The 16433-nt window shown below is 39.2% G+C and overlaps 1 protein-coding gene across 2 annotated transcripts in view; it reads right to left on the minus strand.

The window, feature by feature from the left end:
* Positions 1-5914: 5914 nt before the first annotated feature.
* DENND5A (DENN domain containing 5A) overlaps positions 5915-16433 on the minus strand; it is a 70750-nt gene continuing 60231 nt past the window's right edge. For both annotated transcript variants that reach the window (XM_075755137.1, XM_075755136.1), the window contains 7 exons: positions 15338-15483; positions 14651-14769; positions 13283-13464; positions 12328-12410; positions 10907-11030; positions 10164-10332; positions 5915-9414 (listed from right to left, as the gene is read on the minus strand). In XM_075755137.1, the coding sequence (XP_075611252.1) occupies positions 9231-9414; positions 10164-10332; positions 10907-11030; positions 12328-12410; positions 13283-13464; positions 14651-14769; positions 15338-15483 (1007 nt within the window). In that variant the 3' untranslated portion in view covers positions 5915-9230. The remainder of the gene's footprint in view (positions 9415-10163; positions 10333-10906; positions 11031-12327; positions 12411-13282; positions 13465-14650; positions 14770-15337; positions 15484-16433) is intronic.

A 16433-nucleotide genomic window follows, 5' to 3' on the forward strand; every position in this document is an offset into this window, starting at 1 on the left:
ATACCAGAACCCATAATACCACACCACCACCCCCAGCCCCATCCCACCTCCTTTCCCAGCCAGGGATTTCTCACAGCTGTCCTTCCTTTGGCAGGTAAAAGTGGCCTATCCATTATTCACTGAAATTATCATTTAGGAAATGTTGTTTGACCTTTCATGGTGCAAGCGAAAGCAGGCAGTATTCTTTTCCACCCCTGCCTCCCATCCCCATTTCTCTGCCTTTTCTCTTTTGTTTTGTTCTGTGAGAAATACTGAGCTATTTCTAGTTGTAAGGGTGGTTTATACACATTAGTAAATCTTCAGAGTGAAACTTTCCCTCAGTCTTTGTTTCCTTAATGGTAGCTATAAATTACCACTTTCCATTCTCACTGGAGCATCAGGCTTCATTGCTTTTGAAATGATCAAAGTTATTCTCTTTCAAAATCCAATGAGAAACAACCTATTGTATCTCCTGGACGGTTTCAGTCTTAGTCAAACTCATCTATAAATGCATAAAGCTGCTCATTAACCACTCCAAGGATTCTCCAGCCCCGCACCATACCCCAAGCCCCCCTCTACCAACAGAAAGTAATAAATGAACGAAGACTTTCTTGACAGTTTCCATGATCTCATGAATAAACAATCATACTTACGACGGGAATTCACACATCCACACACCTCTCATCTGGGGATACCAGTCAAGGCGTCTCTACAAACAGTTCTCCCAAATGCACAGAGAAGCCATCTCCCATTGAGGCACGTGACTACAAGCTGCCTTACAGAAAAGCTGTTACATATTTCAGGCGCTTTCCAGTCAAGGTTCCTCAATGAACTTGACCAATATTAATTTAAAGTCAGCACAGGATTTGACAAAAGACATAAAAATCTACCTATGAAGAGTGTAGCAGAAAAAACAGTCGGAGACACTGAGGAGAAGAGCCATGTACCCAAACAACTAAAGCTTTCTGAGACACAATAAAAGCAAAGCATCTTATTTACTTCTGTAAACTAAAATATAAAGTGACAAATAAATATTTGGGAATGCCTGAGTTAGATCAAAAGATCTCAACACAGCTTGGAAAACAACCAGGAACAATACTAAGTTTATCTTAGTTAATGAAATCATTTCTTATACATAAATCTCAAAGTGCTTTGTGAAGGATCCTAGCTATTATTTCACATACACTATTAATTTGTTTATGATGAAGAATTGCCATCAAAATATCTCTTTAAAGACACAAAACAGATAGAAGCTCAGACCTCAACTCAGACATCTTTCTGGAGCCTTCTTAACTATTTCTATTCAAATAGAGAGTCAGTGACAGATGACTGCACGAGGCATTAAGATCTTTACTGGGAGAAAGAAGCTAGAAAAATTCTTAAGACTCAATTTCAGCAGTAAGTGAAGTGTGATGAAAGAAAACCAAACATACCAGGGGCAGTTCAACAGAAGAGACCCCAAATAGCACTGTTTGGATTTTTTTTGTCAATTAAAAATAAAATAAAGTTTTAGGAAGGAAAACAGCTACTGGTTATTATCTGCAAGAAATGTATGCAAACAGAATATTTTCATACATTACACATACTGATCCTAAAACCAGTAACAAAGTTTTTGCTCATCTAGATACCACACCGCATTTTAGTTTTGAACTACATTTTCTCAGTGTTTTGTGGACCAGAGTCCCATTCAGTTACGTTTCACAGATGCTGTGGGGAAAGAAAAGTTTGGCTGGTTATGTTTGGAGAAAGGTTTCACATCAGAGAACTTGTCTGCTTTTTCCAATTGCACCAACGTGTGTGCTACCGTATAATCTTGCAAAACCTAGAACTTCTTCCCACGAATGCTGTCAGATCTCTTTGGACCGCCAGGAACACAACACTGCTACAAACACTGTCTGCTGCTCCAAAGGAACTCTTCTGTACAGACAAGATCCCCAATTCCCCCCTGCCCTCCGCTTTAAGTACCACTCAAAGTTGCCTCATGTTGAGGGATCGAGACTAAGCCACCACAGAGCAGTCAATGTAAAAACTGCTCCAGATATTCTGCACCTGATCTCCTGAGTCTAATACTTTTGTCTGAAAATTTGGGATAAAACCTGCTTTATGCTTTACAATCCTTGTTAAATTTTATTATTTAATGATAAGCAAACATTATTTGAAGACATCTAGATTGCCATTTCATTTGTACTTTAATGTAGCAAGAAGCAGCGGGTCTGCTGGGCTGAGCAGCAGTACATCATATTGACCCAAAATTTAACACGACTGAGCAAGCTTGTGACAGAAGCTGAAAACTACTGGGGGGAGGAGATGCCAGAATAAAAAAAGAAGGGAAAGAGGAAGACAGACAAGTGAGGAAATACTTTCAAATATTTAAGTATTCCAAAACTTTTCACGCACATAATGTCTCTGAGGTGTAGTTTCAAGCCTTACTCATCTCCATACATATATTGGGTTTTAAACAATTGTTTTTCTTTGAAATCAATCACTCAAACTTTGGCACTTACACTTTTAATCTTCGTATCCAAGGTTTTCCAAGCTACCGAACAGGTTGTTGAGTTCTATGTAAAATAACACATCTTCAGTATTCAGTTTTGCAATTTAACAGTGGCTTTCACTGGGAGCAGGACCCGCACATGGCTTATCTCAGTGAGGAAATCTGGGGGTCCTCTGGTCACAAGGAGTCTAAAGACCCTCTCATGTAATTTACACTCCTTGTCCAAGTCTTTTTTATTCAACTGGTAGAAAAACTTCCCTGAAACAAACATCAGATCCAGCAGTGATATTTTAAATGTTGTAGGATCTGTATCTTAAAATGCCACTGTCACTGAAGAAGAACAGTTCCTGTTTATTCAGGACTGAATACAGTATGTTCTATTAATGAATATACATATTTGAGTTAATAGCGAAAAAAGAGACTGTTTTCTATGTGAAATAACTTATAAACAAAGATTTGCTTGGTGCAGCTCTTTGACAGTTATACTTCGTAAGAACTGTCCAAGTCATCACTACAACAAATCATAACACAAGCATGTTTCTAGACCCATGCATTTGGACCAGTTAGTCAACAGACAATCACTGCCTAGCGCTCGCCTCACCAGCAGACATTAATAAGCATCACCTTCTATAAAACCACCTCAGACCTGCCATTTGGAAAAGCGCTGTGAACCCAGCGTTGCACCACACACTCTGCTCACCTTGTTCTTTTTGTTCCTTCCCCTTGCAGGAAGTCTGAAAGATTTGAGGCCGCCTGTGACGAAGTGAATGTGTTTCTGAAGCCGTGCTTACCTCACAGCTCCATCCAGGCCTGCCTCACGTCCATCCTCATAGTGCCCTGCAGAGGAATTAGAAGCAGCAGGTCTAATAAGCCTAGGGAACTGAGATGGTCTCAAGTTTTCAAGAGAGGCTGGTTTGGCACCTCACACAAGTGCGGCACACCTGGCAGCAGGTACCAAGTTCACGACTGCATCCCCTCAAACTTCTCCAAGTCTCAGGCCACCAGCACTTCATCAGAGCATGGGGCAGGCTGAGTTCACCCTCTCAGCACCGCCCCCAGTGAGCCCACAGGATGACACCATCAGTTGTCAGTAGTGCAGAATCACTGCCAGTTCAGGAATACCAATGTGGTTGCCCCAAGAGAGATCTTAACACGATTTATTTTGCTTTGCTTAAAAAAAAACCTCCAGCACAGACCAGGGTGTGTGTGAGAAACAAAGAGAGGTGAAGGAAGTAAAGATACCTGCAAATAATGATCAAACTCCTTCCCTTCTGCATTTTTCCTGATGGCATAAAACATCCAATGATGACCTCATACAGTTTAAGCCAAAGTAAACCCCACCAACTCCAGAATAGTCCTAACTTGAACCACTGTTCCCACGCTGAGAAAATTACCTTCTGTATTTGTCAGCTTCCCAACAGAAATTTGTCAAAGCAGAAGTTAGCCATTGCTAACATGCAGGTCAGAAGAATAAGCAAGTCTCTCTGGCTATAGGTGACAAAAGAGCGGGCAGCTCCCTAAAACACAGGAAAAATAGTGCACCTGAAGGATGAGCTCTTTTTCACAGAAGCCAGGCTACTAATGGCAGAAACTGTACAACACGGGGGAAGTGGCATTCAGCCTTCTTACCTATTCCTGTCATCGTTTGGGGGGAGGAACCGCAGAATCAGAGTGACTGAGGTTGGAAGGGACCGTTGGAGGTCATCTTGTTCAACCCCCCTACCCAAGCAGGGGTGTCCTGGAGAGTGCATTTTGGATGAGGCAGGAGATGAAAGTGAGTAAAACTGACCTGGTCTCCCTGCTTCTTCTACAATTGACATGTAATACTTTCAGGACATAGGCAGCAGAAAAGTTACAAAAGTATACCCGCAAATGAGTTGTACTCACATTTGTGTACTACTCCACTCAAATCTAAAAACTAGATTTAATATAAAGTGAGGCAGGCAGAACCAGTTTCCAGGTGAGATAAGCAGAGCAATAGCTAATGCACCAAGATATACAGGGCTCCACTACATCGGTATGGACTTCAAATCATTCAAAAAGTGAATGAATGGAGGGAAGGAACCACACTTTTGCCTCTGTGCCAGTACAACCCCTCCACCCAGTAACTCCTTTTCTGGGACTAGCTGTCAAGTTAGATCTTACCTTGGACAAAGATGGTGTAAAAAACATAGGAAACAGGCAATATAGGCAATAATGCTTGGGCACGCATGCGTTCCACAGATGTCAGTCTCAGAGATGGAAGACAGTGCTATTTCCTCACTTAACCTTACATTTGAAGCATCAGATAGTTACATTTCCAACAATTCCTGCTTCTTTGTATGGATCCTCACACATGAAAAGAAAGGTTGAGTACATGGCACATAGAGGTGACTAATTGCTTTTTCCAGAACATAAAGTCTGGAGACCTCCACCAAATTTGGTTATTGGAATCAAAAGTTTTTCTAAGGTAGGAAAAAAGCTAATATAAATGGCAGCATATACGTCCGTGTGTACTCACAGATACTTTCCAAGATCTGCATTAGTCCCTTTGCCTTGCTGTACTCCCCATTCCCTGATTACTGAGTAGGCATCTCTTCCACTGATGGCAGTCTGACCGACAACTGCTTGCAAGAAGGCTATACTGGTGCTGGGAGGGAGGCAGCTGAACAGATCAGATACAAAAAAACATCTCCTGAAATCAGACACTAAGATGGCATACGTACCTGCAGTCAGGCAAAGAAGAAAAGATGATTAGCCAAATTATGAGACTTTTGAAAGTAGCACATTAATGATATTTCTCATGTTAGAAGACAAATTTTATTGCAATTCAGCAAATGAGCTACACCTGTAAAACTGTTCTGTATATCCAAATTCACATTGAATGTCCAATGGATTGAAATGTCACAGGAAAAATAAAAAAGGAAAACAGTACCTGGTTTTGTCATTATAATGTAAACTTCAACGCCCGCCCTTAAAAAAAACAAGCCAGTGATTTCCCCAAGTAGTAAAATATATAGTTTGTAAGGTATTGATGCTTTCTCTCAGTTTAACAGCCAATCTCTAGGTATAAAATAAAGAGCTACAAAGATGTGAAGTACATGTACAATATCTTCAAGTATTTTCAAGTATCCTATAGTATCTTGCACTATGGACAAAAATCATTTGACAATATACAGAAAAAGTTAACTCTGAATAGTTTCACTGCAGAAACCTTAACGCATTCATGAATTCAAAACACATCAAAAATATGGATCATCCGGCTAGTAGGTCCCATTTGAACAATTTGAAAAATACTCTTCACATAATGGAAAAAATTGTGGAATAGTCTTCAGTTTATGAATATGTTTGCAGCTACAGAATGTCAGAAGGTTAAGTTTATGGCAGGTAAAGGCTATTTTTTGTATAAACTTATCATCATAGTACTTCATTACATTTAAAACCAATCTTTATTAATTTTCATTTTCTTTTTGTATAAAGTATCATTGTATCAACTCTGACAGCATTAACCAAAGAAGCATAAATAACTGATAGGTGATTTTTCCTCAAATCATGTAAACATGTTTGGCCAATTTAGCACTACATATTTACTGCAATATGAACTACTTTTTATCATTATATTTCTCTCTACAGAATGCATGTCTGCTGTTAAAAAACCATGACTTTTTCCCCATTAACTGTTACAAAAAAATCCCACCTAACAAATCAGTATAACCACATTAACCTGCACCTACCAAACCCGCTCCATTATTTTAGAAAAGTAACAGGAAAAAAGGTTACAATTGATTATTCTATAGCTCATTTCTGAACAAAAAGCGTAATGCAAGTTTTAAAAAGGGGGATGGATTTTACAAGGCTCTAGTTGAATTGTAAAAGATGCTGACTACACAATTTGTTCTTACACAGAGTCATCCAATTCAGCAGAATGGCATGGAAGGAGCAAATGCTGGATCTTAATGTTATCCTGTGGGACTAATGCTACATCAACGAAAGAAGTGGGTTGGTTTGTGGTAAACACTGATGAGTGGTAGGGATTATGGCTGCTACTACAGCCATACTGAACTGTTCTTAGATATGCCAGCCAAATCTCTACCCAAAACCCTAGCACAGGCTACCACAGAGCTATATTAAATATCTCAGTCTTCCTTGGTGGCCTCTGGATCCAGCAAAACCCAGATTTTTTTTTTTTTTTCCTGCTGCATTTCAGAACCTTCTACTACTCTTCAGTGGAGCAAATCCTTCCAGACTCAGAAGTCCATACCAAAAAGTGCTTTGAATCCTAATGGAATTAAGCATAGTCCCCCTGCGAGAGAAGCAGGAAGGGTCTATCACAAAATGGTCTTTCCTGTGAAAATAAAGTAACTGAGAAGCTGGGAAGGTGACCTCTGCATCTTCCTTTTGCATTGGGACAGCTAGCACAACAGGGTGCTGTCACTGAGGGACAGCTTCATCCTCATGTGCTAGCCAAAGAACCCCAAACTTGGGAACCAGCAAAACCCAGCCTATGTCCATCCCAGGTATCGCTAACTGTCATAATGAGGCCACAAAGATCTGCACCAAAGCCAGCCATTAAACCAATGGTATCATGCCACACTAGCTGAACTTCTGTAAAGAAAAAAGAAACCCCGCAAACCTTAATTCAGGGATAATTACCTCATGCAAGATAAAATTAATCCATACTTAATACTACGAGAGATATGGTTTTAACAGGATCAACTATTCTGTTAAGGTCAAGATAATTAATCCAACCTTCCTTTCTTCCGTAGACATCTTCCCCGTGAAATCCACAGGTCTAGTAAAGTGATCTTAAATATAGCTGAAAGCACTGTAAATTTTTTTTTATTTTTTTTGCTATTATTAATACATAAATAAGCACTTTGGGGCAAGTGTATAAAGATTATCCCAACATATTAAGTTGAATACATGAAATTCTTAGAATAAAGTACATCTGTTTTATTTTTTCCCTTCCAAAGATGGGAAAAAAACCCAACAAAACTAAATCTGCACACACAAAATACTTCTGTGAAATGCTCCTGTAAGCTCCAGACCGTGAAAGAAATCACACCCACTCAGCATGAGGAGTGGCTTGGACATTGCCCTTGCATCTTCCTAATGCTACTGTGAAATCAAAAAACAATCTTGCTCTGATAAGTAGTGACAAAGGAACTTTTCAGTTTAATAATGAAATAAATAGGACAAAAGTAAAAATACTCAAAAAATTAATACATGTGCTATACTTATAAATTATGGAAATAAAACTATCACAAGATGTGACTAAACTGTAGGTAAAGAAAAGGTGCTACAACATTGTATGAACTGAAAAAATTTGGACTTTGCTTCTCAAAAGAGAGACAATACTGAGATAAGTTTATACAGTGGAGACCTCTTAAATACACAGCCCTGAATTTCTGTACAGTAATTTGCGAGGCTGATAAATCAGCCTGTTCTTCAGTCACATATTCATTTCAAAGAGATTTTTATCAGAGGATTCAAATGAACAGAGATGCCTTTAGGCATTTGCCAAGTTCCAGATCTCCAATAAACTAAGCTTTCGAAGTGTTTGTGTTTTATTGTAGATGTGGACTAAAGCTTTCTCTGCTAAAAACAAAAGCATCCCAAATGAAACAGACTGTAACAACAGGACCCAAGATGTATTCATTCAAAAGGAAAAGAAAAAAACCTTACTACTCACTGTCTTCAGAAAAATTAAGAAATCCTTATATTTGTTAGTAAGGCATACCATTATTATTTCATGGGGGCATAAACATCTTTATTTAGTCATCTGGCATTTGGGGAGCTCATGTCCCTCTTTATTAGCAGTTAAGAGAATTACCAGCAGCAACCGTATACCAAACTTCAAAAGGCTGGTCCAAGTGAAAACATTTTTGTGTTATGAACAATTATTCCAGGTTTTTCATTTAAGTGGGCTGCACTGTGAATTCTGAATTGCAATGTAATATAGCCAGTTGTATCATAGAAGATTTTTTTTTAAAGACAAACTTACAAAACACAACGATAGGTTAAATAAATAAAAAACATCAGTTAAAAAACACGCTTAATTTCTTCTGTGCAATTACGTACCAATATGAAAAATATTACTTTGATCTCTGCACATTTCATGGTTCAGTCTCCTGGATTTCACTAAAAATAATACTGACAACAAAAATAAAGGAAAAAATGATTTGTTGACAAACTAGTGCTTTGGAGCCATTAAAAAAAAAAGCACACATCAGATTTGTAGTTCTCTTGCAGCAGAACATGACCCGATACGTTAAAAATCAAATATTGGTAATAATGTTAATATATAAAATATTAGTTTAAAAACTATAGAATGACCTTCTCAGCAGAAATGGGGTGTATACATCGCGGTCTATGACATACAGCATATCTGAAGGCAAGTTCACAGAATGCTGAAAGGCTCACTGCACATTTTCTATGGCAAGGAAATACTGCAGCTTTAAAATAAGCTGCACAATACTCGTCTCTATCTCTTTCACATGAAAGTGTGTAAAAAGCAAATCAGCAAATAAACTCTAAAATAGATTTATACCAAAATCCTCTTTTTTACATTGAGTTTACAGCTTCTATCCATTTGCCTGTACTATTTTTGGAGTTCCCTTCAAGAAAAGCCAAGGTTGCATTTTAGGGCCATGAACAAGTTCCCGATACAATGTACTGGCAGACAGAACTTTTGCATACTAATGAGATTCACTCCTTGTTGCTTTTTCTTTTTTTTTTTTTTTTTTTTAAAAGACAGTTTTTCCTGTGGGACAAGAGGTCAAATATCGATTCCTTTGACAAGAGATGCCTCCAGCGTAATGTTGAACTCCTGCAAGGTCTGCAGCACTCGAATCAAAGAATTCACAAGAGTATGATCCTTAATCAGTGCTATGTCTTCATACATCTGTGCTGTGATCGGGCAGTCTGCAAGCAGGGCGATCCAGTGATGCAAAAGGTGGTCTCTGACAAAGTGGCAATTTGCAATTTGGAAATAAAAATAAAGTCAAGTTAATTTCTCATTTTCACCGACACGATTTTTATTCTTTGCCTTCTAAACAGGCCTACCATCTTCTCCACATATTTTTATAAGGCAGGGAAGGGGGAATAACTGCCTGTGGAACTAGTTTAAGGAGGGAGCATCCATGAGACACATGCTTCTAGGCTTTCCACCCCTCACATCAAAAGATATGGTTCCCAGGAGGCCTGGAAGTCCCAAGCAGCCCCAAAGTCACTAGCCAGTTCCATTGCCTTTGTGTCAAGAGGCTTCTAAGTGGTCCCAGCTTCCCTCCTACAACGAGTAGCTGGAGGATGGGGAATTCACCCAGCCATTAACTGGAGAGGCCTCACTAATGGATTGTTTTCTGTTTCTATCTTCCACCCTTGCTAGCTGTACATGAGAGGGAGGCTAGTCACACCAGCCCACTATCTTTCTTGATTCAGCTGCTCAGCTCTTTGGGATAGTCAGGTTTGTAACTCAGATCTCCTACACTTCACATGCCCAAGAACTCAGTCAGGGCATGCTTCACTTGATCCTTCTTTAGTTACATCAAAGAACTGCATAAGTAATAGTCACACTGCACAACCCAGCAGTTGTGTGGCTTTATCTTACTAATATGCAATATCTTTTTTCATTTGATTAAATAATAAATAACAATAATTAATAATGATACCAATAATTAATAATCATCATCATCATGAAGTTTCTTTATACCTGGCTCCAAGACACACCAGCATCTGAAATTTGCCATCCTTCCCAATGTTTCTAGGAGTGTTGTTGATAGCAGTGATAAAACGACAGAAATTCCTGGCCCTTGTCTGCCAGTTCTCTTCTGGGACCATTTCATTCTGCTCAAGGGTCTCATAGTATGTTTGTGCTTTTTCTTAAAAAAATGGTGGGAGATAGTGAAGTTTCATCAGTACATATAGCACTCCTACAATATCTGAAATATCATTCTCCTGTGCTTGGAATAAAATAATTAGGCATTAAGACCTTCAAATTTAGATGATTAAATTTAATACCACCTCAGTATAATGCTTTCCCCATAAGCATGCTTACAAATCCGTAAGGCTATCTGATGCCTGTATCAGACCATTCGCAAATCAGCACGAGTCTCTGCACCATGGAGGGGACTGTTAAAGTTGAAAGACCTAGATCTAAAGCTCACCCATGAACTTCCTGAATGATTATGTCTAGGCATTGTTTTTTTCTGTATGCTTCAGTCTCGTGTTCCCCAAGTATAAAACAGGGATTCCACTTCCTTCCCTGTGAACAGTGCTAAAGAGGTTCTAGTATCTACTAAATTTTGAGATGCTACAGTAAAATGATGATATAAGGAGATGCCTCCAAGAAGTATGCTGTTCACACCAGCTGAGACACAGTGGCAATGATAAGGCACATGGATGGATATATTTCAAAGACACAAGCAGGTTCTGATATGTCTTCCTCCCACTTACCTAAGAAGTCCCAAATAAAGACGTTTTTGAAGAGCCTTGGTGATTTAAATCCATGCTGAAACACTTGTTCAAGAGCTGAAACAAGTCCACTTTCTCCACACAGCAACAGTGTCAGACTGCCTCTCTGCCAAGCACACACAGAAAGCACACGCTTTTATTATCTCAGTTTGGAAGCCTGGGACACAAAAGCGTCTCAGGCATCTATTACTGAAGCCAGTTTTTAAATAACTAGATGCCCAAAGTTACAGTCTGCTGTCAAATTCAAAAATTTGTCAACCTCTCTAAGAATGAGGCTGAAGAAAGCAGTCACAGGGCCTTGTTGTCATCAAATGAGCCACAAAAAGGCCAAGATAAAGTTCCTAAGCACGTTTTACCTATAATAATAACCACTGTACAGAAAATTAAGAAAATATTTTCCTCTTTTACTAAGTAACAAAGATCACAGGTCCATTGCAGTAGGTGTCTCAGACTGCTTATCAATAAAAACAATATTTAATGCAATTTTTAAATGTCAGAAAAAAACCCAAATTCTTCTTTAGAACATGATGATAAATTCTATTTTGCAAAAACAGTGTACGACCACTTGAGATTACTGTGTAAATGTGATCATCAACCAGAATTATACTGCATCTGAATTTGCCACAGTATACTGAATTTTCTAGAAAAGATAAGTGCAGAAGGAATAGGAGGACCTACATGTAAAAAATTAATGACTTTCAAGAGATATCCATACAGAAGCCAGCACTACTCTGCACCACTCCTGCTCATAAGGGCTGGACTGTGATGCTTTCACAGAGGCATGGGGCTTAAGTTTGTTTCAGGAAATAACTGCTGTGTCAGTTAACATGGTTACCTGTGTAAGGTAAAAGTGTGCCAGAGTCTCTGAGAGCACTTCAGCAGGGTGGGTGTGGGTGTTTGGGTGTGAGTCTTTTGGGTTTTTTTGGTGTGGGGTTGGGGGGAGGGGGTGTGTGTGTAGGTTTTTTGGTTGTTTTTTTTTTTTAAAGTGGTCCATGGGTTTTCATGTTTTCAGTAACAAAGATAATGGAAAACAGACATAAAAAACCCTACGCAGTACTCAATGTAGATATAAAATGTCATTCAGAACAAACTAAACAGGAGGCAACACTCTTGACAGAGGTACAGGTAGAATCCTTGGCAGAATTTGACTAATAATACAATTTCCAATAACAGAATGTTAACATTTAAATTAACAGAATGCTCCAGTTAGCAGCAAAACTGAGGTACCTGAGGATATACTATTCCAATAGCGTAGTCTCAGTATCTCATTTTTGCTCCATTTAGGAATTTTCAAACACAAGGTTGTTCATTCAGTTTAGTTATTTCTGTTACATATTCTACAAGGCTTATTAGTAAGAGTTTTAAGACAAGAGTGCCACTACACAGGCAACACAACCGCTCACCTCCTTCTCTGGCTTGTGGAAATGCTTGACAATACCATTGACAGCTTCACCAATAGCTTCTTGTATCTGACCAGTATTTAACTCTGCAAAATAGAAAAATATATCCGGTCACTCTGTAACAGCATTAGAAATTGTACATGTGCATGAGGAATAAGGCATACCACAAAAAAAAAAAAAAAAAGAGGAGCGTGAACCAGTATAACCTAATCTGTTAGTGAAAAGGTGCTGGACAGTAATAGAAATCTAATTCTGCTTTTACTTACTGTGGAGGAGGTAGAAATGGAGATAGTTTGGTTTTAAATCGAAGTTAACACTGTGGTGTTTCAACCCAACAGGTGGAAAGGCTTTTTACACATTATTTGCATTTTCAGACCAGGGCCCAAAACAAAGAAAAGGTAATATGCTTTGATTAGGACCACCAAATCTGGGCATCCTGGAAATACTTCCTGTGATAGTTTCACTGTAAACCCAAGTATGCTTGGGAGCAAAGTAACCACCTAATTTATCAGGAGTAAGACAATCCCAGGACAGTGATCTCAGTAGAAAACTAGACCCCATGAATAAAAACTACTAGCAAGCTTTTTCATTCATGAAGGACAGACAGGGACAGGACAGCAAATTTCTACCTTCCTCCACAGCATTCATTCCACAGATGAAGGACAAGAATACAGAAAACACCACTAGGGCAGCTAAGCACCAGACCAGGAGTTCAGAGACATCTTCCTTCCATCCTTGGAGACTTTCAGAACTTGAGTAGATAGATAGAACAGGCTGCTCAGAATTTTAACTCAGAAGTTAGCTGGACTTTGAGCAGGAGGTTGGGCTAAGCAAGTTTCACGGGTCCTCTCCAAGCTACAGTTCTAAAATACAAGAAGATCTACAGTTCTGCTTGCAAGCAGCTCTCCTCAGGCAACGATGCAGAACAGTACAAGACAAGACATCCCCCACCGCTCACTTGGCTTATTGTTTGGCGATATAGTGACAAATCTTCTGATCATGCTTGGTGACTGCTGCAAAGGAGGGGTTCGGCACTGCCGCTCATCAACCTCAGTGTGGGAAGTCAGCAGCTCTCCCACCAGGATCCTCTCCAAGCTGCCATCATCCATTCCTTTTCCAAGCCACCTTCCACAGGGAAACCTATGAACACAAAGGAGATATTTGGATCAATTCCTTCAACCCAGATTCAATTCCATGCCAAAGACTTTCAACTGCAGTTGCATTAACTCCAAATTCTGCTAGTATAGTTATTAGAAATACTTCATCCATCTAGCAACAAAGTATTGGTTTTGGCTTTTGCCAGCAGAGGGAGCAAAAGTAAAACAGCTTTACAGTTCCAAGTTTGTGCTAAATGTGACACTAGATGATTTGCAAACAGCGGTAGATTTTGTCTCGTGTCCTATATGTGGCACACGATTTGAGGGCTGCAGAGGCAAAAAAAACCAGGTAGAAGACAACCCATTGCGCGCTATAGATGGGTGGTGAAATACACCTATGCTTTCACTGAGTATGTTACATAGGAGGCCAACCACAAAAAAACCAAACCCAAATACATACTTAAACGCCAAAACGCCAATACAGCTATTGAAATTGGGATATTAAATCAGACACTAGAAAGCACATGTGCTCACTTGTTCATTATCACTTTCTATGAACCAATGTTGATGTCAGTTTAATCAGCTTAATCAGAAAACTGAACAGCATCCAAAAATAGAACCTTTTCTCTCATTAATTACAAACAAATTGGCATGGAGAACTGAGTGGACTTACCCACCAATTTGTCAGCAACATTAGCCTGACAGTTTCTCTAAACAAAGGACAGGGCATCAAACTATGCTGTACCTAACAGAAATCTAACTCTCACCAGAAATCTCATTCCTTTATTTTCACTATGGAAACACAGGTTTCAAACACTTATAAACCCTTTTGTTCCAGCTTGTGTCCAAAGGTCTCTCTGTAACAGCTAGAGCGCTCAGCCTTTATACAAAAATACCACCCACATTTGGTAAGCAGCAAGCTCTAACTTGCTATTTCCTGCTTGGGCTCAAGGCAGATTATTTTTAAGATGTGCAACAGTCAACTAATCTTCTCCATCAATGTTTTGAGGCTAGACATGAGCATCTGCAAACTGAAAACCGTGTTTAATTTTTTAAGAATCACGACTTGTTTAATGCCAGAAGCCAAATGACCTTTCGATGTCTTCAGGTAGCGGCAACTGTAGACAGAGTCCCAGCAGATAAGACCTTTTTAATCAAACAAGCTCTACTGTGCCAGCTCCCTGCAGAAATTCTACTTACCCAACATGAAATGTCAGGATGATACTTACTTGTAAGTATGCCCTGTTATTTCATTTCTGACCATAACATATTCCACTAGCCACTTGGCATACAGCCCTGAATTATCATGTCCTATTTGCACGGTGGTCAGTTTTCCCAGGTTCTGGCACTGCAAATTAAACAAAGAGTTTGTCAGAGTAAACTTAGAGCAGCATGTTAGAGGAGTAAGTTATTAGATAAGATGCTCAGACAAGGAATTAGAAGTGTGGTTCTCCTTTTCAAACTGCATGACTGATTCTGGGCTTTTTAGAGGTAGGTTGCTTTATTTGGTTTTGTTTGCTTTGTTTTGTTAAATATTATTTTGGTCAGCAGAAAAAACATCAGTTGAACTAGATTTCTCAATTAAATTTTACCCAACGTGTGCACGCACACAAAAATCAGAGCAGAATCACTTTTTTCCCCCAGTAGAAGAGGGTATGACACCTCCCACCATTAAAGCACAAAGCTGTAATATAAAGAAAGTCTTGTCCATCCTTGCACCAAGGATTTGTCAGTCATTTTGCTCTGCACATTATTAAATATAGATTAAATTTGCTATGTACAGGCACAGGAAGTATTTGCAACTAACCGCATAGACTAAAGATATGAAATGTATAGCAAGATGGTACAGCAAGGGAAGAATTTAAAACTGAACAAACAGAACATCCAAAGCATTTTTTTAATCAAGCAATACAAACCTCAAAAGTCATTTCTAATATATTCCTGGGAATCTGCAGGACTCCTGTTTCACCCAGTTCTCCTGAGATACAGATCCAAGGATTGGCTGTAAACATTGAGCCACCAAGTTTCTTGCTAGGAACAATCAGTATATGGTATGGTATCACTGCAAACACAAGAAGAAATAACACTTCAGAAATGAAGAAGGATAATTATGTAACCTCTTTAATGAAGAGAGGGAGAAAAGATAAGACATAAAATAATACTGCAGTACCGTGAAGCGTTAAAACAACATCAGAGCTGCTATTTAATCATGCTAACACTTGCACACTAAGCACTGATTGACAATCAGGAAGTGTACATATAGCAGTCATTAAGAAGCAGAGCTGATAGCAAAACACTGTCAAATGAAGAAAGAAATAGGGATGGAATAATGCCTTCATATGGGTACAATAATTCTTCATTTACCAGCCTCAAAACACGTCATGAAGATGGTTACTTGTCCCCAGCTTAGAGACAAGGAAGTAAAGACAGAATGAATACTCTTGTATCCAGGACTGCATTGTAGCACCACATGCAACTCAATGCTCAACTCCTAACTGCCTGCTTTTCTGCGTGCAGGTATGTACACTACATGACTAACACCAATTCCCATTCAATCACTAACCAAAGCCTTTGTTTGCAGGGCTTGCTTGCAGTAGCATTCATTAATGTAGCTGAACACACTCAGTGAAAATACATTATAATGATGCGAGTTCTCTGTACCATGTTGCTCTTAGTTATGCTAACTGTAAGACTTCTTGATTTTAAAAAGGACAAACCAATTTTTCCCCCTCTAACTGGTACCACATAGGTGCTCAAATGCCTTCTAGTCCCCTAGTTTACCAGTGACTAATTCAACACAGTATCACCTGAGTTACAGCCCCCTCTCTGACTCAGGAGGCATGTGCTCCTGAGGAAATGCATTTGCTCTTCAATCGCCTAGGATCTCATGCACAGCCCCCTATTAACCAAACTTTCAGAACAAAATCCAATTATATGAATGGTCATTGTGTTTCTTGACAATCTGCCCTTCCTTTACAGTGCATAAATGGATTACAGTAAGGGCTTTACAGC

This window comes from Balearica regulorum, chromosome 5 (genome assembly GCF_011004875.1).
Source record: "Balearica regulorum gibbericeps isolate bBalReg1 chromosome 5, bBalReg1.pri, whole genome shotgun sequence".
NCBI classification, from domain to species: Eukaryota; Metazoa; Chordata; class Aves; order Gruiformes; family Gruidae; genus Balearica; species Balearica regulorum.